The sequence below is a fragment of the Cherax quadricarinatus genome, chromosome 20, assembly GCF_038502225.1.
Source record: "Cherax quadricarinatus isolate ZL_2023a chromosome 20, ASM3850222v1, whole genome shotgun sequence".
NCBI lineage: Eukaryota > Metazoa > Arthropoda > Malacostraca > Decapoda > Parastacidae > Cherax > Cherax quadricarinatus.
The window spans coordinates 24,627,225-24,650,632 of NC_091311.1; the positions used below are offsets into that span (position 1 = coordinate 24,627,225).

A 23,408-nucleotide genomic window follows, 5' to 3' on the forward strand; every position below is an offset into this window, starting at 1 on the left:
TTTATAGCATGGTTGACCCCTTCTCTGGCAGGGTTGACCCCCTCCCTGGCAGTGTTGACCCTTTCTCTGGCATTGTTGATCCCCCTCCTTGGCAGGGTTGACCCTTCCCTGGCAGTGTTCACCCTTCCCTGGCAGTGTTAACCCCTCCCTGACATGATTGATCCTCCTTGGCAGTGTTGACCCCTCTATCGCAGGGTTGACCCTTTCTTGGCAGGGTTAACCCCCTACCTGGGAGTGTTCACATTTCCCTGGCAGAGGTGACCTCCCTTCCTGGCAGGTATGACCCCTTCCTGGCATGGTTGACCCCTTCCCTGGTAGGGTTGACCCCTCCCTGCCAGGGTTGACCTTTCCCTGGCAGGGTTTACCCTTCCCTGGCAGTGTTGATCCTTTCCTGGAAGTGTTAGCCCTTACCTGGCAGAGTTGACCCTTCACTGGCAGAGGTGACCCCATTTCTGGCAGGGTTAACCCCTTCCTGGGAGGGTTGACCCTTCCCTGGCAGGGATGACCCCATCCTGGTATGGTTGACCCCTTCCCTGGTAGAGTTAATCCCCCTCCCTTACAAGGTTGACCCCTCTCTGGCAGAGTTAATCCGTCCCTAGCAGAGGTGACCCCTCCCTTGCAAGGTTGACCCCTCTCTGGTAGAGTTAATCCCTCCCTCGCAGAGGTGACCCCTCCCTTGCAAGGTTGACCCCTCTCTGGCAGAGTTAATCCCTCCCTCGCAGAGGTGACCCCTCCCTTGCAAGGTTGACCCCTCTCTGGCAGAGTTAATCCCTCCCTCGCAGAGGTGACCCCTCTCTTGCAAGGTTGACCCCTCTCTGGCAGAGTTAATCCCTCCCTCGCAGAGGTGACCCCTCCCTTGCAAGGTTGACCCCTCTCTGGTAGAGTTAATCCCTCCCTCGCAGAGGTGACCCCTCCCTTGCAAGGTTGACCCCTCTCTGGCAGAGTTAATCCCTCCCTCGCAGAGGTGACCCCTCTCTTGCAAGGTTGACCCCTCTCTGGCAGAGTTAATTCCTCCCTCGCAGAGGTGACCCCTCCCTTGCAGGGATGACCCCTAGAGGCACGCCCCAGGTATTACAGCGAGTCTTCCCAATATCCAACCTGTCGTGAGTCCGCTTCCTTGACAACCCTCGCTCCCCTGTGGAATTTCAACACTTTAAAGTGCTTCTGAGTATTTCAAAACAACAAAAGGGATCTAGACCACAAGGTGCCCACACAAAAGTTCAAAGAAATGGTGTGTTTAATGGAACCTTTGAGAAATGAACCAGCGGTGCTGTTTGGCAGTGTTGAGGCGTATCGAGTGTGATGATAGAGGATAAGAGCGCAGAGTAAGCTTTTATTGTGGCAGCGTCTCGCTCTGTGAAGTGCTTTATCAACTGAATTGATAATAGACTGCAAAGAGCGAAACGCTGTCACAATAAAGCTTGTTCTGCACCTCTTTTTTCTTCAGTACCCTTTGTAGAACTCATGAGTACTGTAGGCGGTCATGGCTGCCCCAGGAGACACTGAGTCTGATCATTAATCAGTCTGGCAGGACTTGGAGGAAAGATAAATGGTGTCTCGAAGTGTTACTAGAGAGACGCAATATTGCAATTTTTCCCCACACATTGTCAAGAAGTAAATTATACAAAAAATCATACAAATGCCTATGAGAATATTGGTTCATTTAAGTATATTAAACACTTGCTGATGGGAGAGGAAAATCTTAAATTGAGGGAAATGGGGAAGGGGCGGGGAACTCATTATCTGTATATTTCGACCTTTCCCTGATGTCCTCTTCAGTAGCTTGCATTATTCCTTGCGTTTTTTTCTCCTGCCACTTGTGAGAATATTTAAATGGGTAAATAAAGTTACATTTACCATTGACTATAATACAGACATATACTGTATAGAAGATAAGCTACATATACTGTATATGAATGCATTGTATGAGGCCTATAATACGATTTCTTTTTATTATGGAGTGGATAGTTTCATGCACAGTTATTATTAGTATTATTTTAATTATTATTATTATTACTGGTAAAAATAATTCCTGTGGAAAATTTTGATAATTTTCTTGTAATTTATGTAATAATTGAAGGTTATAATAGTGTTTATATAACATAGTGTAGATGTGTAGTGTTGATGTGACTTTTAAAAGAATATAAGCCACAGAGGAGTCAACATTTTAATTTTCTATGACAATCAGTTAAGTAAAACGTAATTGTTATAATGATGAAAAAATACAATATTTCAGTAATAAAGTGTATTACACACCTGGAAGTGTTATTGAATTAATTGTGATGTACTGGGGCAAAAACGTTTAGGGAGGAAGCCGTAGTACGGCGTAATGGAAGAACGGACCGGAATTTGTGAGCATTTTATTTAATCCAATGTAATCGGAGCCGATAGAGAAGATGTCGGCAATGTGGTTTAACGTCGGGATAAACGAAGAGACTGTGTATCTGGAAAGGTCCAGATCTGTGAAATGAGTGTGAGATTAATGTTGAAAATGAAGATAATACTAGACGCGGTGATTGGACATGATGTTGAAGACAGCGTGTATTGTAATTAGTTATGTTCGCCTCCTTATATGTGGTATAAAACCACAGAACAAGTGAGGTATCTATTGGCCAATATTAAGTTATCATCCTGTTAGGGAGGCTTTACGATATATCATTAAGACCATAATTTGGTAAGATATATTTCTTTTTAATATAATGTATATAATTTTATAGAACAAACAAATCCTTAGTCGTCAAGTTACAATAATTTTTCATTAATCACATACAGGCCACTATTAATATAGCAAGTGTTACTAGCTTGGAATATTTTATTTAATAACAATTCAAGAACTATATGTTCACATAATTTAAGGTCCAGATGTGTGAGTTTGTGGAGCTGAGAATGTGAGCATCAAGGAAGGAGTAATGCGAAGACCCATTAGTCCTAAAGTCTCACCTGTTTCCCAGGTACATTTATCTCAGTAATTGTAATCTGTTTTAGATGAACCAGAGTTCTCCCCAGTTATGTGTATGAAATGTTAATTCAGGATTGTACCTGTGAAAGTACATTAAAATGGTATAGAATACCGACAGGTTGTTAGGTAAGACACATATGCAACAGTTAGGTATCTTTATTATGAAACGTTTCGCCTACACAGTAGGCTTCTTCAGTCAAGTACAGAAAAGTTGATATTGTTTCATACTATGGAACAATGCTCTTCTCCAGACTGAGGGACTGACCACCTCAAAACTTTAAGGGTGATGGACTGATTACATCGTCTTCAACTATCTTCTGCTTCTATCAACTTTTCTGTACTTGACTGAAGAAGCCTACTGTGTAGGCGAAACGTTTCATAATAAAGATACCTAACTGTTGCATATGTGTCTTACCTAACAACCTGTGAAAGTAATACAGACAACTTCTCACAATACCAGTTAGGTATCCCCGAAGATGTTCCTTTAAGTGGTTTACAGATTTTCTTTCCTTCAGGTTTTGTTTTTCTTTCGTAAATAATACAAGAAGGCCCCTATCTGATCGGCTTCAAATTTTCAGCACTGGTGTATGGTAGCTAGGGAAAAATTCATGTAATAGTTGGTATGTTGAGATGCGCACTGACCGAAGTTGTATAACTCAGAAAGTAGGCAGGAACGGTAGAGATGTTAAGACGATGTAATCAGTCCATCACCTCAAATTCTACGACTTCAAGGGTGATGGACTGATTACATCGTCTTCACATCTCTACCGTTCCTGCCTACTTTCTGTATTCGACTGAAGAAGCCTACTGTGTAGGCGAAACGTTTCGGAATAAAGTTGCCTAACTGTTGCCTTTGTGTCTTACCTACCAATAGTTGGTATGTTGAGATGCGCACTGACCAATGTTGTATAACCCTTTCAAAGATTTATGGAATGGGTCTAACAACTTCCAAACTCCTGCCTCTCTGGCGTGACTTCAAACGTTCAGAAAGATGCATCCTATTTCAAAATGTGTAGGTGCACGTGTACCAATTTTATGTGTAAAATAGTGCGAAATTTTTATTTCTCAGAAATTACAGCTTAATTATTTAATAGCTGAACGGTAGTACCTATTAAGTTTTGTTGGTGTGCAGGTTTATATGTGAACATATAAACACAGATGAAAGCCTTTGAATCCAGGCGATAACTGGAGAATACCACTTCTAGTAGGCTTTAATGTTCAATGGTGGCGTGTTTTCCAGAGCGGGTTAGTGTTGTTATTGGACTTTATAAGTCCCGATTTATCAGTTTTGCTAAATATATATCAACACCCAGTGTTGGTATTTATTTAGTACTGTGGGTGCAGTGTTTCACTCACAGTACTGTGGGTGAAACACTTCACAAGTTGGAGATTAAGAGAGTCTCAGTCCATAGAAAATAAATGACTGAAACGTCATTTATTTTCTATGGATAATTGCGTAAACTAGAATTCAAACTTTAGAATGTGTTTTTAAGTTTTATTCTAAACTTATATATTATAATATAGAAGAAATGACTTATCTGTTTAACAATATATTTTAAATATTTACATAAAAACATTATGAAGTTATTTTATATATAAATAATAGGTTAAAATCTTTTTGTCCCGTTATTACATAATAAATACAAACTATAAAATGGCTATAATCATAAGTATAATTTTTTAAAGGGATGGACCGGTAAGCCAGCGGAAGGTCTCGGTCAGATGACCAAAAGCTCCAGCTGTGGGTCATCATATGACTGAGATCCGCGTCAGAAAACTCTTGAACTGTTTCCTGACAAACATTATACACTTACACCAACACCTAATATATCTTTATAACCATAATTTTTAAAGGAAAGGGGGGACCGGTAAGGTCTCAAAAGTTCCAGCTGCAGGTCATAATATGACTAAGACCTGTCAGGAAACACTTGTCCTTTTTCCTGACAAACCTTACCTAACTTAACATCTAATATTACTTGTTCATTTGCTGACGAATATTATATAAAAAACACATAATATTAATGTTTAAGGGGTGGACGATTAAGCTAGCTAGTGGAAGGCCTCGGTCAGATGATCATAAGCTTCAGTAGCGGGTCGTAATATGACAGACCCGCGTCAGGAAACACTTGTCCTGTTTCCTGACGAATCTTACCCAAGAGAATGTGAAAAAAATGGGTCGTTAAAAGACTTAGACCCGTGTCAGGGCTCTTGTCCTGGCGAATTTTATAACTAACACAAAATGTATGTTCCTGTGGGGTTGACTAAGAATCACTGGAACTGCAGTTAAGAGGTTGGGTTTCAGTGATACCCACTTGGCTTCAATATGTTCAATCGGCCCTTGGGTTACTGTGTTTCATTGAGTTTATTGGTCTCTCCGGGGTTCTAATGGGTTTTAATTGGACTCTTGGAACTCAATGGGGCCCCCAGAGAGCCACCAGGGCAGGGGAGAGGAGGGACCCCACGACCATGCCAACACCCAGCATGGCAGCCAGTATAGCTCCGCCAACCTCCAGTTCATCAGCCTCCACCAACCTGCCAACAAGAGAAGACCTTATTCAGATTAGTAACTTCGGTGACTTAATAATAACCTAGAAAAATCCAAGAAAACCAAACAGTGTGTCTTGCTTTCATTCGAGTCCTCCACCGGGATAATACCCACAAATACCGAATATCTTCTAGGTAACAGAGGCAGTAGATACTAGGAAAATTGTCCATACGTGCCGCTTGGACCCGTGTTGAACCCTGTGTACTTTCCCGTGCAATTCGAACGCGCTGTCATTATAGGTAAATGTTAAGAGTAAAGTGCGCGAAGCTCACGCAAGAGGCACATAGGAGATCTCATGGCCTCATGGCATAATGCGGCAAGCTGAGTTACTCACCTGGTGTTTATGGTATACTATCGTCAGTAATTTGAAAAATGACACATTGCAGAACCAGGTTGTACAGAGGCAACGTTTCACCAAAACAACAAAACACTGTCTCAGTAGATATATATATAGAAAAAAAGATACATATATATAGAAGAAAAACTTTATAAAACTGGGATGCTTGAATGTGCGTGGATGTAGTGCGAATGACAAGAAACAGATGATTGCTGATGTTATGAATGAAAAGAAGTTGGATGTCCTGGCCCTAAGCGAAACAAAGCTGAATGGGGTAGGGGAGTTTCGGTGGGGGGAAATAAATGGGACTAAATCTGGAGTATCTGAGAGAGTTAGAGCAAAGGAAGGGGTAGCAGTAATGTTGAAGGATCAGTTTTGGAAGGAGAAAAGAGAATATGAATGTGTAAATGCAAGGATTATGTGGATTAAAGTAAAGGTTGGATGCGAAAAGTGGGTCATAATAAGTGTGTATGCACCTGGAGAAGAGAGGGATGTAGAGGAGAGAGAGAGATTTTGGGAGATGTTAAGTGAATGTATAGGAACCTTTGAACCAAGTGAGAGAGTAATTGTGGTAGGGGACCTGAATGCTAAAGTAGGAGAAACTTTTAGAGAGGGTGTGGTAGGTAAGTTTGGGGTGCCAGGTGTAAATGATAATGGGAGCCCTTTGATTGAACTTTGTATAGAAAGGGGTTTAGTTATAGGTAATACATATTTTAAGAAAAAGAAGATAAATAAGTATACAAGATATGATGTAGGGCGAAATGACAGTAGTTTGTTGGATTATGTATTGGTAGATAAAAGACTTTTGAGTAGACTTCAGGATGTACATGTTTATAGAGGGGCCACCCGGTGGCCTGGGGTGGCCCGGTGGCCTGGTGGCTAAAGCTCCCGCTTCACACACGGAGGGCCCGGGTTCGATTCCCGGCGGGTGGAAACATTTCGACACGTTTCCTTACACCTGTTGTCCTGTTCACCTAGCAGCAAATAGGTACCTGGGTGTTAGTCGACTGGTGCGGGTCGCATCCTGGGGGACAAGATTAAGGACCCCAATGGAAATAAGTTAGACAGTCCTCGATGACGCACTGACTTTCTTGGGTTATCCTGGGTGGCTAACCCTCAGGGGTTAAAAATCCGAACGAAATCTTATCTTATCTTATCTTAAAGATTGGATATCAGATTGGAGGGAGAGAGTATGGAGGAGGTGAATGTATTCAGATATTTGGGAGTGGACGTGTCAGCGGATGGGTCTATGAAAGATGAGGTGAATCATAGAATTGATGAGGGAAAAAGGGTGAGTGGTGCACTTAGGAGTCTGTGGCGACAAAGAACTTTGTCCTTGGAGGCAAAGAGGGGAATGTATGAGAGTATAGTTTTACCAACGCTCTTATATGGGTGTGAAGCGTGGGTGATGAATGTTGCAGCGAGGAGAAGGCTGGAGGCAGTGGAGATGTCATGTCTGAGGGCAATGTGTGGTGTGAATATAATGCAGAGAATTCGTAGTTTGGAAGTTAGGAGGTGCGGGATTACCAAAACTGTTGTCCAGAGGGCTGAGGAAGGGTTGTTGAGGTGGTTCGGACATGTGGAGAGAATGGAGCAAAACAGAATGACTTCAAGAGTGCATCAGTCTGTAGTGGAAGGAAGGCGGGGTAGGGGTCGGCCTAGGAAAGGTTGGAGGGAGGGGGTAAAGGAGGTTTTCTGTGCGAGGGGGTTGGACTTTCAGCAGGCATGCGTGAGCGTGTTTGATTGGAGTGAATGGAGACAAATGGTTTTTAATACTTGACGTGCTGTTGGAGTGTGAGCAAAGTAACATTTATGAAGGGGTTCAGGGAAACCGGCAGGCCGGACTTGAGTCCTGGTGATGGGAAGTACAGTGCCTGCACTCTGAAGGAGGGGTGTTAATGTTGCAATTTAAAAACTGTAGTGTAAAGCACCCTTCTGGCAAGACAGTGGTGGAGTGAATGATGGTGAAAGTTTTTCTTTTTCGGGCTACCCTGCCTTGGTGGGAATCGGCCGATATGTTAATAAAAAATAATAATAATAATATATATATATATATATATATATATATATATATATATATATATATATATATATATATATATATATATATATATATATATATATATATATATATATATATATATATATATATATATATATATATATATATATATACATATATATATATATATATATATATATATATATATATATATATATATATATATATATATATATATATATATATATATATATATATATATAGGAGGTTATCCAGAAGGTTAGTGGACGAATTTCGAAGAGTATGTAAAAGAAGGAAATTTAAAGTAAACACAGGAAAGAGCAAGGTGTGTGAAAAATTGCATTTACTTGGATGTATCATTATATACATAACAGTAAATGAACGAAGATAATTAATATTTATCAGTTAGACAAGTAGGAATTTGGGACACCTAGGTCGCAAAAAATGTCCCCCTTTGATACCTACCACTGTCATATCCACAAGTTGCTCTGGACCTATTACTTACAAACGAAAAATACATCACCAGGAATGCTGGTAAATATATAAATTTGTGGACTGTATATTAAAAATAATAAATGATTATATATATATTATTATTATTATTATCACACTGGCCGATTCCCACCAAGGCAGGGTGGCCCGAAAAAGAAAAACTTTCACCATCATTCACTCCATCACTGTCTTGCCAGAAGGGTGCTTCACACTACAGTTTTTAAACTGCAACATTAACACCCCTCCTTCAGAGTGCAGGCACTGTACTTCCCATCTCCAGGACTCAAGTCCGGCATGCCGGTTTCCCTGAATCCCTTCATAAATGTTACTTTGCTCACACTCCAACAGCACGTCAAGTATTAAAAACCATTTGTCTCCATTCACTCCTATCAAACACGCTCATGCATGCCTGCTGGAAGTCCAAGCCCCTCGCACACAAAACCTCCTTTACCCCCTCCCTATATATATATATATATATATATATATATATATATATATATATATATATATATATATATATACATTTATACAACAGAAGGAGAATATATCTTAATCATAACACTCACCAATTTGACTTGAGATTAATGTGTATCATACTCAGAAAACCTCACTGTCTATCTATGAAAATAACACTGGCCATGTTACTACATAAGACTTTTCTGAGGTTCCTGGAGCTGTCTTGTCCAGTCGCCTGATATCTCAAGTTATGCAGGAATGCACATCCAACAATTTCGTCTCCTATTTGAGAGGTGTCAGCCCAATTTTAACCTCTAGAGCACGAAAAATTCTTCTCATTACACCAACGTTTCTAATCCAAATTCAAACAAAATGGCGGCTGACCTCCCCAGCCGCAGGTTTCCCATTTTCGATAACATACTTCTTTTAAAAATACAATATAGGGCACCTATTTACCTGTAAATTGCCGTATTTCCGGAAAATATATACAGTATTTTCCACACTGCGGCCGGCCGGAGTTCGTTGCTAAATGACTCAAATTGCTCATTTGACAATGGTGTAGGACCTGGGTACATATAGGATCTGGCATCCACACGGCGACATATTACACAAGATTTAATCACCCTTTTTACACTTTGCCATCCTTGTGGAATCCAGAAAGTTTCCCTAATACAATTTAAGGTATCTTGTACCCCACCATGCATTACATTTCTATGGGCATTTAGAACAATTAAATTTGTTAGATGATGAGTTTTGGGCAGTAAGATAGGGTGTTTAGCATAATCACCCAATTCAGCATTTTGTAACCTATCTCTGCACCTAATTATATTGTTCTCTATGGAACCTTTCACAATTTTTCTTTCCATCATCAATTTAATCTCATTTCCATAGATTTCCTCCTGTACCCTCTTTATCCAATACTCAAGAGGTTGTGAAAACTTATATGATATATTCATCTTGTTTAGAAATTTAAACACCAACTTAGTTACATTGATTAGTTTTGGTAAAGAAGAATACCTATTTATATCAATGGCTAAGGGAGGACAAACTATTGGAGAGGTAGTCACAGTAATTTCAACAAGAGCAATATACACCTTTTGTACAGGCCAATTAGCTTTATTTACCAACCAGCTCGGTCCTTTAAACCATGATACAACATTTACAAATTTAGCATAAGGTAAACCTCGAGACGAGAAATCAGCTGGATTCTCCTCACCAGGTATATGATTAAATGTTAACACATGCTGACCCAAACTATTATACTTCTCTTGCATCGGTACGTACACAATTTTACTGTTTCCATTACGAATCCATTGTAAGGATACCTCATTATCAGACCAAACTACAGTGTCGCTAATATTTATCTCCTGCAACTTATTTCTTATATAATTAGCTAATTTGACACCTACATAAATGGCTGTTAATTCCAACTGAGGCAAGGTACGTGATTTAATTGGAGACACTTTAGCCTTAGACATAACAAGAGAGATAACACTATTACATTGAAGGTAAGCAATTGCTCCATATGCCACTTTTGAAGCATCACAAAAAATGTGGAGTACATTTTTCCCATCTGGATTGGCCACCTGGCGTGGGAACACCAACATTGGAATTTTCTCATAATCACCAATTAATTCATCCCACCTGTTAATGAATTCCTCAGGTAGAATTTCATCCCAAGCACATTTAAGTTTCCATGCTTCCTGAATTAATAATTTCCCTCTTATAGTAAGAGGTGACACTAAACCTAGTGGATCAAAACATTTGGAAACTTCAGCAAACAAGACTCTCTTAGTTAATTTATTGGGCACACTGTAATTATTAGGTTTTAACATTAACAAATCTCTCTCAGTATCCCACGTTAATCCCAATACATTACTACATTTTGGCACTTCATCTCAAGGGAAATCTTTACTTATTTTGTCCTTTAATTTGGACGAATTACTATTCCATTCCCTCAGAGGCATATTTGCACTTTGCATTATTTTATTAGCCTCTCCATAAGTCATTAACAGTTCCTCTTCAGTTGACGTCACACCCAGGAAATTGTCCACATAAAATTGTTTGCTCATTACTTTACCCAATGGACTTTCCATACGTTTAAGGTGTGCATTTATCGTCGCTTGAAGTAGGAACGGACTGGATGTAGCACCAAATAATACGCTCCTAAAGCGAAAGCTTTTCAGAGGGCTAAGTGGGTCAATAGGATTCTCAGGCCATAAGAAGCGGGTACAATCCCGGTCAGCCTCTTGTAAACCCACTCTTAGGAAAGCTTTACTTATGTCAGCCGTAAAGGCATAATTCTTCACCCTGAAATTTAATAAGATATCTCCTAATTTTTTCGTCAACGACGGACCTGTCATCAAACAGTCATTTAAACTAGGTACGTTTTTGTTACTCCTGGCACTACAATTAAACACAATTCTCACAGGAGTGGTCTTAGAATCCTTCTTCACTCCGTGATGTGGCAAATAGTGACCATAAATTTTGGCTTGCTCAGGAGGTACCTCTTCTATAAATTTATTAATTAACTGCTCAGCAATTATATCATTATAGGCAGTTAATTCTGGTGTCTTACTCAGTTCGCGGAGCTGAGCCTTTAACTGTCCATATGCCATTCTGTAATTAGTGGGCAATTCTGGATGGTTCAGTCTCCACGGAAGTCGTACCCAGTATTGTCCAGATTCAAATTTTACATCTCTCAGGTATTGCTCCTGAGTGAAAGAATCGTCTGGACTTTCTTCATTTACATTTAATCCAATGCTGTCTAATTCCCACAATTTATGCACTAGCTCAACACCATCCTCCATGGAAGAATTATACTGGGGTACGATTTCATGAGTAAGACACACAGTTATGGTATTTGTAGTTTCCTCTGGTCATGAATTATTATTACGAGGAATCCTACCATACATTACATGGCCTCCTGCAGTCTTCAAAAGGGTGACACCACATTTCTTTACCATACCCTTTACAAAGGAGGCATAATAGTCACTATCAAAATATTTATTGGACTTACAGAATCATCACTTACACCAGAAGGTGCTAAATTTACATTATGTGAGAGTCTTTCTGTAGCTTTACTAAACCCTACTGTAGATATTTTCTCTGGAAGTCTATCTACAATTACTGCATTAACACGTTTTTTCTCATTGCCCAACCTGACAGTTACATAAACAGTGTCATACAACTGAACTCTTTTATCTGAGAGAAAACCAGATAATTTTAGAGTTGTAGGATCTGTCATCTGTACTTTCATACCATCAAGACATTTACGTTTAATGAAAGTACCCTGGGATCCCTCGTCCAATAATGCAGTTACATTTTTTGATTTATGCCTTTTATCATCAATTTTTACCTGTAACACAGGTAAGGCTACTTCAGCAAAACCATCATTATTAACATTAGCAGCAATTTTTACATTAGCTACTGTTGTGTCAGGATTGTCAACATTATCATTATTATCAACATTATCATATAGACCTTTACACATGACTATATGGTGTCTTCCTTTGTGACATTGATAACAGTTGTTTAATTTGGTATGACAATCCTTTACATTGTGATTACCTAAACACATGATACATCTGTCAAGTTCCTCCAATCTTTCAACTTTATCATTCCATTTATTGTATGCATTGCAATTCTTAGAAAAATGAGTACCCTTGCAGAAAAGACAACCTCTCTTTTCTCTGACTGGTTTCTAATTAACTGGACTACTCTTAGGAGGGTACTTATTCTTCTTACCTTGTGGAGAATCATTATTTCTGATTCTTGCTACTTGATATGCACCTATGCAACTATTTTTAGGAAATTAATTTTGATTATTAACATTGGGATAATTTTTCCCTTTGTGAAACTTGACAGATACCTCAGAGTTATTATGTGTTGCATCTTTAAAATGAGTTAGTTGGCTGGTCTGCAACTGCACAATTAATTCTTGTAGACCTTATTTCCTCCAGACCAAAATAACCCTTGTGATACTTGTTCAAGAGCCATTCAAGTGTTTTATATCTTAATTTATTCTGTACCATGGCACTCAATAACCAGTCTGATTCCTTCAGATTATATTTATTACTTAAAGCTTTGAGAGTGCTCTCCAGTTTAACTCTAAACTGCTGTAAACCTTTGTAAGTGTGATCTGGAGATTTTAAATTAACAATGATATTCACTAGATCCAACCTACTTTGTTCTATATTACCATAAGTGACTTTCAACAAGTCAACTGCTTCCTTGTAAGAGTCATCTACATTGGGAAAGGCTTGTATGAGTATGTGAGTATCTCCTCTTACCTGTCCTTTGAGGTAAAATAATTTAGTTACACAGGCTAGGTCACTCCTGTCATGCACAGCTGCTTTAAAAACTGACCAAAACTCCTCAAAGTTTTCTCCAGGATTAAATACAGGTAAACATAGTTCTGGGAGTTTTGACAAAGACATATTATTTGTTAGAGCAGACTGATTAACTGCCTGGTTTACACAATTTAATTTATTCAAGAAAGAATCTTTTTTCTCTAATTCATAATACTGATTAATCATAAGATCTACTAAAGTCTCATCTACACAGTTTACTAATAAATCTCCTTCATATTTGTTGTAATATAATTTGTATGAATCATATCTATTCCCTAAAGCATCTAAATACAATTTTAAATCATCAGTATTTACAGTTTCTTGATTCGTTAATTCCAAGCACTTATTATATGCCTTGGTTACATGAACTTTTCTAGCCTGTAGTGATGCTTTCTTTACTCTATATCCCATATGTTTGTCTTCTATATTAATTTCCTCATTTTCAGCCATGATGCAATGTATTAAATTCAACTTTATTAATAACACTGATTACAACTTACAACACTGATACAACTTACCTTTGAATAAATCCTAGCTACTTGAGCTTAGCAATTACATATAAAAAATTATAATATAATTTTAAATGTGCATTAATACAAACCTTTAGTCAAACTTGGCTTATCAAAATTAATATTATACAAATTAATAATCCTTGCCAGAATTTGGCATAGCAAAATTAATATTATATACATTAATATAATTAGCTACACTTGGCTTATCAATTACACATACACTTATACACATTAATGTAATCTTTAGCCACACTTGACTCATCCAAATTAATATTGTAATAATTATAATCCACTACACATTAAGTAAATCTGTGAATTTAACATCCACCTCCTTCTGTCATTTCACATATAATTATTAAGTAATTAACTAATTAATGACTTCACTAATTACCTCCGGTTCAAGAAGGACCAACGGGCAATTTAAATGTGAAAAATTGCATTTACTTGGATGTATCATTATATACATAACAGTAAATGAACGAAGATAATTATTATTTATCAGTTAGACAAGTAGGAATTTGGGACACCTAGGTCGCAAAAAATGTCCCCCTTCGATACCTACCACTGTCATATCCACAAGTTGCTCTGGACCTATTACTTACAAACGAAAAATACATCACCAGGAATGCTGGTAAATATATAAATTTGTGGACTGTATATTAAAAATAATAAATGATTATATATATATATATATATATATATATATATATATATATATATATATATATATATATATATATATATATATATATATATATATATCCTAGGTAGTAGGTTGGTAGACAGCAACTCTTGTTCTTGTTTATTTCCTCTTATCTCCATGGGGAAGTGGAACAGAATTCTTCCTCCGTAAGCTATGCGTGTTGTAAGAGGCGACTAAAATGCCAGGAGCAAGGGGCTAGTAACCCCTTCTCCTGTATATATTACTAAATATGAAAGGAGAAACTTTTGTTTTTCCTTTTGGGCCACCCCACCTCGGTGGGATACGGCTGGTGTGTTGAAAGAAGAAAGAACATACATATATATATACATATATATATATACATGTATATACGTATATATATACATATATATATATATACATATATATATATATACATATATATATTTTTTTTTTTTTTTTTATTATCACACCGGCCGATTCCCACCAAGGCAGGGTGGCCCGAAAAAGAAAAACTTTCACCATCATTCACTCCATCACTGTCTTGCCAGAAGGGTGCTTTACACTACAGTTTTTAAACTGCAACATTAACACCCCTCCTTCAGAGTGCAGGCACTGTACTTCCCATCTCCAGGACTCAAGTCCGGCCTGCCGGTTTCCCTGAATCCCTTCATAAATGTTACTTTGCTCACACTCCAACAGCACGTCAAGTATTAAAAACCATTTGTCTCCATTCACTCCTATCAAACACGCTCACGCATGCCTGCTGGAAGTCCAAGCCCCTCGCACACAAAACCTCCTTTACCCCCTCCCTCCAACCCTTCCTAGGCCGACCCCTACCCCGCCTTCCTTCCACTACAGACTGATACACTCTTGAAGTCATTCTGTTTCGCTCCATTCTCTCTACATGTCCGAACCACCTCAACAACCCTTCCTCAGCCCTCTGGACAACAGTTTTGGTAATCCCGCACCTCCTCCTAACTTCCAAACTACGAATTCTCTGCATTATATTCACACCACACATTGCCCTCAGATATATATAATATATATATATATTATATATATATATATATATATATATATATATATATAAATATTATATATATATATAATTATATATATATATATATATATAAATATTATATCTTTCTTCTTTCAACACACCAGCCGTATCCCACCGAGGTGGGGTGGCCCAAAAGGAAAAACAAAAGTTTCTCCTTTCATATTTAGTAATATATACAGGAGAAGGGGTTACTAGCCCCTTGTTCCTGGCATTTTAGTCGCCTCTTACAACACGCATAGCTTACGGAGGAAGAATTCTGTTCCACTTCCCCATTTATACAACAGAAGGAGAATATATCTTAATCATAACACTCACCAATTTGACTGGAGATTAATGTGTATCATACTCAGAAAACCTCACTGTCAATTTATGAAAATAACACTGGCCAGGTTACTACATAAGACTTATCTGAGGTTCCTGGAGCTGTCTTGTCCAGTCGCCTGATATCTCAAGTTATGCAGGAATGCACATCCAACAATTTCGTCTCCTATTTGAGAGGTGTCAGCCCAATTTTAACCTCTAGAGCACGAAAAATTCTTCCCATTACACCAACGTTTCTAATCCAAATTCAAACAAAATAGCGACTGACCTCCCCAGTCGCAGGTTTCCCATTTTCGATAACATACTTCTTTTAAAAATACAATATAGGGCATCTATTTACCCATAAATTACCGTATTTCCGGAAAATGTATACAGTATTTTCCACAAGGTGATAAGGATAACAAAAAAAAATAGGAAATAAAATATTAGATATCAGATTAGAAGGCGGTTGTATGGGAAATGTATTGACATATTTGGGAGCGAACTTGTTACTAATGGGTCTATGAAAGACGAGAAGAACCACAGAACTCACGAAAGGGGAAAAAGGTGAGTGGTGTTCTGAGGAGTCTGTGGAGACAAAGACGTTATCCAAGTAAGCAAAGTATGAGAATATAGTGGTACCAATGCTTTTATAGGGGTGAGAAGCATGGGCGGTGAATGTTACAACAAGGAGGAGGCTGAAGACAGTGGAGATCTCGTATCTGAGAATAATTTCTGGTGTGAATATTATGCAGATGGGTGACTGTACATTAATGAACTGGTAACAAATACTGAAACGTGCAGAAATTCAAATTAAAATAATGATATAAGTTAATGGAAAAAATCACAAAGAAACTCGTATCTTTTAGTGCATACAACGCATTGTTCGTGAACATATGGATGAAAATAAAAAATAAGACAAATGACTGACTATGTATTAAAGTGAATAAAAGAATCTTAGGGTAATGGGCTTAATATCCTAAGAAAACAGCTTGTGTGAGAGAAACAACACCATCAATGTGAGTTCCAACATTCACTTGATGAGGATACACTGCACCAAAACTAGAAGTAATATTCATTTAAAAGAAGAGGAAATCCTCAAAATCAATTACTGAACATTGTAATAATATTGCAATGTGTTTTTTTAGAGATAAAACACAAAAATAAAGACGAAAACACAAACTAGGTAAAAAAAAAAATGAAAGACATTCTGATTAGAGGCAGTTCTTCATAGATACTAAATCAGGCAAACTTTTTCAGGGACATGAATATAAAAAATATTAAGACATTAGCAATATACATGAAAATATTATACTAGATCGGCCCAAAAATGGCAAACAGACGAAATGAAAATGATAATACTTCAGCATCAACTGTTGCTTAGGAATGATAAAATAAAGAAAAAAAAAACGTGAATAAGTTGTCAAATAAATAAATAAATGAGTCACAGCCTGGCAAGAAATTAAAATTCTGGGATAAGTTGAAATAAATAACTATTCTAATAAAGCAAATTTGGATAAGAAGAGTTAAATTTCATATCTCATATTCAAGCTTCAAGGCATAAATGAAAAAAAGGTGGAATTTGTGATAACTAAAATAGATAAAAAAAAAATGTGTAAGATATAAGTCCCAGGGACTCTTCTAGAAGAACAGTCCTAGTTAAGATAGACTTAACTTCCAACTTAACTTCCACCACTTAACGGGAGTTAAGTGGTGGATCTTGCAAAGAGAAAAAAGCTGGAGGCAGTGGAGATGTCATGTCTGAGGGCAATGTGTGGTGTGATTATAATGCAGAGAATTCGAAGTTTTGAAATTAGGAGAAGGTGTGGGATTACCAAAACTATTATCCAGTGGGCTGAGGAGGGGTTATTGAGGTGGTTATTGAATGACTTCGAGAGTACAAGTCTGTAGTGGAGGGAAGGTGGGGCAGGGGTCATCCTAGGAAAGGTTGGTGGGAGGGGGTAAAGGAGGTTTTGTGTACGACGGGTTTTGAAATCCAGCAAGCATGAATGAGAGTGTTAGATAGGGGTGAATGGAGACAAATGGTTTTTAGGAGTTGATGCACTCACTGTTGGAGTGTGAGCAAGATAACATTTATGAAGGGATTCAGGGAAGCTGGCAGGCCTAACTTGAGTCCTGGAGATGAGAAGTACAGTGTCTTAACTCTGAAGGAGGGATGTTAATGTTGCTGTTAAGATAAAATAAGATTTCCTTCGGATTTTTAACCCTGGAGGGTTAGCCACCCAGGATAACCCAAGAAAGCCAGTGCGTCATCAAGGACTGTCTAACTTATTTCCATTGTGGTCCTTAACCTTGTCCCCCAGGATGCGACCCACACCAGTCGACTAACACCCAAGTACCTACTTGCTGCTAGGTGAACAGGGCAACAGATGTAAGGAAACGTGTCGAAATGTTTCCACCTGCCGGGAATCGAACCCAAGCCCTCCGTGTGTGAAGCAGGAGCTATAGCCACCAGGCCACTGTTTTATAACTGTAGTGTAAGCGCGCCTCTGGTAAGACAGTGATGGAGTGAATGATAATGAGTTTTTCTTGTTTGGGCGACCCTGCCTAGGTGGGAGAAGGCCGACCTTGAGTTTTCCCTGAGGTACGTTTATTGTCGTCTCTGAGGATGAGGGTCCCCATTCCAGCTATAGAGGTGGTACTTCCCTATAAATATATATATATATATATATATATATATATATATATATATATATATATATATATATATATATATATATATATACATATATATATGGTATAAACCTTGGTAATAAATACCGACAAGTTGGTTTAGAAAGACACGTAAGCAAACACTATAACATATTTATTAGAAAACGTTTCGGTCCTGGGACCTTGATCAAGGTCCCAGGACCAAAACGTTTTCTAATAAATATGTTATAGTGATTGCTTACGTGTCTTTCTAAACCAACATATATATATATATATATATATATATGTATATATATGTATATATATATATATATATATATATATATATATATATATATATATATATATATATATATATATATATATATATATATATATATATATATATATTGCTAGTCATGGTAGTATGCCCGGGGTGGTGAGCGCCCCAGCATATTGGCGTGACAAAAATCAAAGGCCTACCATACAGGGATGGGGGTCTTTTTTCTTCAGTGAATTATACCCGGTAGCAGCCGTTAGCATGACGTCATGGCCTGCCGCCACACTCCACAGTGACTCATCAGTGCTCACGTGGTTGCCGTGGTGAGAGGAAGTGTTGCACTTTTGTCTCTCATCCGCCCCATCTGTTGTCCTGTGTTTCCTTTTGTTTTGGGGCTATACACGTTTGATTATGGGTAAAAGGAAGACTCTAATACCTGAAACTATATCTCAAATCATAGGTCTTCACAAAGTTGGGCACCAGACGGAAGAAATAGTGGAGACTGTTGGTGTGTGTGAGCGTTCAGTGAGGAACTGGGTGCAGTGTTTCAAGGCTGGTGGTGGTGTCGAGTTACCGTCTGCCAAACCTCGGCCTGGCCCCTCGAAGAAGACATTTATTCGCACTTAAACTGTGTTAAAGAAGCAGTTAGAGAGTACACCTAGGATAACTGCTAGAAAAATGAAAGAAAAGAACCCACATCTTCTCTCACAGGTGTATGTAAGAACTGTTAACAAACGTGTGTCAGAACTGGGCTACAGTAGTCACTGCCAGGTTAATTAAGAAACCGATCCTCTCCAAGGGTGGATTATGCAAAGAAATATCTTCACTGGACTCTTCAACAGTGGTCTGAAGTACATTGGAGTGATGAAGCAACCTTCACCGTCACCTGTAACCATGGGGAACATGTGTACCAGCCCAGAGGTAGTGATCTGCTAGACCCACGCTACAACTGTGGGACCACCAAACACCCAGACTCGCTCATGGTTTGGGGGTGTTTCAGTGCTTAGAGTGTTGGTAAACTTATTGTGCTTCCCAAAAACCAGTATATGAACCAGTATACCTGGAGTTATTGTGTGACAATTTACCTGAGGCGTTTGACAAGTGTGGGGCTACGGTTTTTATGCAGGACGCTGCACTGTGTCATACCGCCAAATCTGTAGTTCAGTGGCTTAAGGAATTTGAAGTGAGGTTCTTTAATGACTGGCCAGGCAATTCCCCAGACCTAAACTTTATTGAGAACCACTGGTCAATAGTGAAACCAAGTTTGCTGGGCAAGGATATCAGTTCCATCCCATGGCTGGAGGCTGCTCTACATGAGGCATGGAATAATATACCTCTGCAAACCCTCAAGAATTTGTGTGAGAGTCTTCCTACATGGCTGCGCGACGTGATTAAGCATAAAGGATGCAGCATCAAGTATTAAAACCTCAGTACACGTGCAAATACAGTGGACCCTTGAATTTCGTGATTAATCCGTTCCAGAGAATCTGCCGAAATTCAAAATTCACGATTTTCAAAGCCACTTTCCCCATAAGAAATAATGTAAATCAAATTAATCCGTTCCAGACACCCAAAAATATTATTTTTTTTTTTACATTAAATGTACATTTATTTACACAGAAAACAACGAGACATGAAGAATAAAACAATAATAACTTGACACTTACCTGTATTGAAGAGTTGTTGATGTGTGGAAGACGGGAGGAGGGGAGAGGATGGAAGAGTTACTATTGTTTGGAAGGGGAATTCCCTTCCATAAAGACTTCATGTACCAAGTCCTTTTCCATGGTTACTTCCCGTCTTTGTTTTTTAATGCCTCTAGGACCAGCTTGAGAGTCAATGGACCCCTGTCGCTCAAAAAAAATTTCCAGAAAGATCTATTTCTGGCGTTTCTTTAAAATTTGCCTAAAATGAGATAAGACATTGTCATTGAACATATCACATCCTAGTCTACATTGCACACATCTCCTTAATCTCTGAAGAAAGCAACTTCCCTCTCTCTTCCTCCTCCTCTGAAGCAATTTCCTGAGCTGTGGGCTATTGCTGTTGTTAGGTTTTCATTGTGGTCCTCCACCAACTCTTCCACATCCTCGCCACTAACCTCCAACCCCAATGACTTCCTCAATGCCACAACAGATTCCACAACTGGCATAGGGCTGTCAGGGTCAGCCTCAAACCTTTCAAAATCTTTGTCGAGGACACATTCTGGCCACAATTTTCTCCAAGCAGAGTTCATCATCCTGGAAGTCACTCCCTGCCAAGCCTGCCTATAAGGTTTATGCAATGGAGGATATTGAAGAGATCTTTCCAGAACTCTCTTAGGGTCAATTCAGAGCCCGAGGTTATGTTAAAGCACCTTTGAAACATTGCTTTGGTGATGAGTTTTTTGAAGTTTGAAATGATCTGCTGGTCCATGGGCTGGAGGAGAGGTGTGGTATTAGGGGGCAAGAACTTCACTGTGATGAAATTAAACTCCTTCACCATTTGCTCTTCCAAGTCTTGAGGATGAGCAGGAGCAATGTCCATTACCAGGAGGCGTTTCATACGACCTCTGATTTCTCAGCCAAATCACGAAAATCAAGCCAATATTTTGACGAAAAAAGTCGCCGATTTCCAAAATTCACGATATTCAAGGGGGATGAAATTCAAGGGTCCACTGTATATATATTATAATCTTTCATAGTATGTATTTGTGTTTTTGTACGTGTGTCCGGATGGGCGGCATAATGCTGTGACTAGCACTGTACAATGATATGGAGAAAAACTTCAGCCATTGGCATATCTCACTGGCAAGTGCTCTTTTATAGAAACAAGGAGTCACACTTGGAAGTTGAAGACTCAGATGAGTCAAAGGGATGTTAGGAAATATTTCTTCAGTCATAGAGTAGTCAGGAAGTGGAATAGTCTAGCAAGGAATGTAGTAGAGGCAGGAACTATACATAGGTATAAGACGAGGTATAATAAAGCTCATGGAGTAGGGAGAAAGAGGACCTAGTAGTTCTTCAGTGAAGAGGCAGGACCAGGAGCTCTTGACCCCATGCAACCACAAATAGGTGAGTACAATGACAAATATCAAGTATTGCTTGTTGTAGATCAGATAATTCCCGCAAATCAATGTTATTCAACTCCAGAAACCATGCAGGAAAGAAATTCGATAATAAGTTACTCAATAAAGACTGATTTGGAAAGTGAAAAATAATAGATAGAAGGCATTGAAAATGTTATTCAAGGCTGACAGCAAGATAAAGAGGAGGTAGGATAACTACACAAAAGATTATAAAAGTTTTTGACACAGAAGTTAAAGAAGATTCCATAAACACCATCAACAAGGAGACTAAGAAGCCATAAGAGACTAAGAGCCATACTATTAGATGTTTCTTTATGGGCAGTAATACAGACTGTCAGCAAGCGATACAGAAGTATAGTTTGTACACCAGAATAGGAAACCTTAAGAAATTCTTAGAAACTAGACACATGGTGAAACACGACAAGCATATATTTGTTACCGTAAATACAAACAAACTCACGCTGGATAGTAAATGAGGCAGAGTGTGCCGATGTGACCGTTGGTGAAGGCGAAGAGGAAGAGAATAATGATGTAATAAGCGTCGTTATTGAAGATGGTTGGGAAGGTCTTGTTGGTCCCGTGACACAGCATCAGCAGCGGCAGGAAGATGAGACGAGCTGCTCCAACCACGTGAAGCATCCAACCCTGTGGTCCCGGCTGTAACATACCAGTCATGGAAGAAAGTGTGCTGTTAGATAGTATTTATGAAAGAAAAATCTGCTGTCAAATAAAAATATGTTTATCATAGGAAATCTTTGTTTTTCACTTCCCATAACACTGTGTTAAATTATTCAGGATCCAATGAACATTTTTACAGTTGGCCCTCTTTAAGGAGGTTCCTTATCGTGGTAAAGAAGCTGTTGGTCTGAGGAATTGGACCTTTTGATCTTCTTCCTCAGACCGAACCTAATTACCCCCAATCCCATTTCCCTATCCCATCCACCCCATCCCCCCTTTCCCTTTCCTCCTCTTCTCCCCATCCTTCTCCTATCCCCTTCATGTTTTCACCCTATGGGGGTTCTTCCCTCAGGCACTCTAGTTCCTAGGTTGGGGCAGGGTACCGTGGTCCATTCTGTTCCGTTGAGGTCCTTGGTGGTGGTGTAGTTTGCCGTTGAATGTGCATCAACTGGGGATGTACCTGTTCCTATCCGGTCTCCCGGGGGTGGCCTTGGGTGTCTTTCAGGTGACGGGTGTATCTCTGGAGGCTACCTTTCGAATTCCGGGGGGTGGTGATCGAAGGAGGTATGCTTTGTGGTGGGTATCCGGCTGCCCTCTCTTTTGTTCACCGAGGTGGCTCGGTAGATGTGAGGTTGCTATCCTAGATTGCTGGTTTATTGGTATGAAGGGTAGGGTATGGCATGGGTTTCATGCCACATCTGTACTACTTGCTACGGCCCTTTCCTTCCTCCTAGAAGTTATCCCTTCCGACCTTACCACGCTATTTGAAGATTTTTTGGGACCTTTCTAATGCCTTTGTACCTTCTGCTGGTGCCATTTCGTCCCCCGCTCCAGGTGCCGAGGCTCCATATGACTCCTTTGATACATCCGACCTCTGCACTTCTTTGACCATGCTTCCAGCTTCTCCCTCTATGATGCGGAGATTTTTCGATCTCACACCAGTCCCACGTCGGACCAAATCCGATCCCACACCTAAACCCCCAAGACCATTAACTAACGATACTCCTTCGCTTACTTCTCACTCTGCCCAG

At 39.1% G+C, this 23,408-nt stretch overlaps 1 protein-coding gene across 1 annotated transcript in view; it reads right to left on the reverse strand.

The window, feature by feature from the left end:
* Window positions 1-4,440: 4,440 nt before the first annotated feature.
* LOC128703750 (equilibrative nucleoside transporter 2) overlaps window positions 4,441-23,408 on the reverse strand; it is a 151,634-nt gene continuing 132,666 nt past the window's right edge. Inside the window, exons 9-10 of the mRNA XM_070086909.1 lie at window positions 22,160-22,356; window positions 4,441-5,491 (exon numbers count right to left, since the gene is read on the reverse strand). Of these exons, the coding sequence (XP_069943010.1) occupies window positions 5,371-5,491; window positions 22,160-22,356 (318 nt within the window). The 3' untranslated portion in view covers window positions 4,441-5,370. The remainder of the gene's footprint in view (window positions 5,492-22,159; window positions 22,357-23,408) is intronic.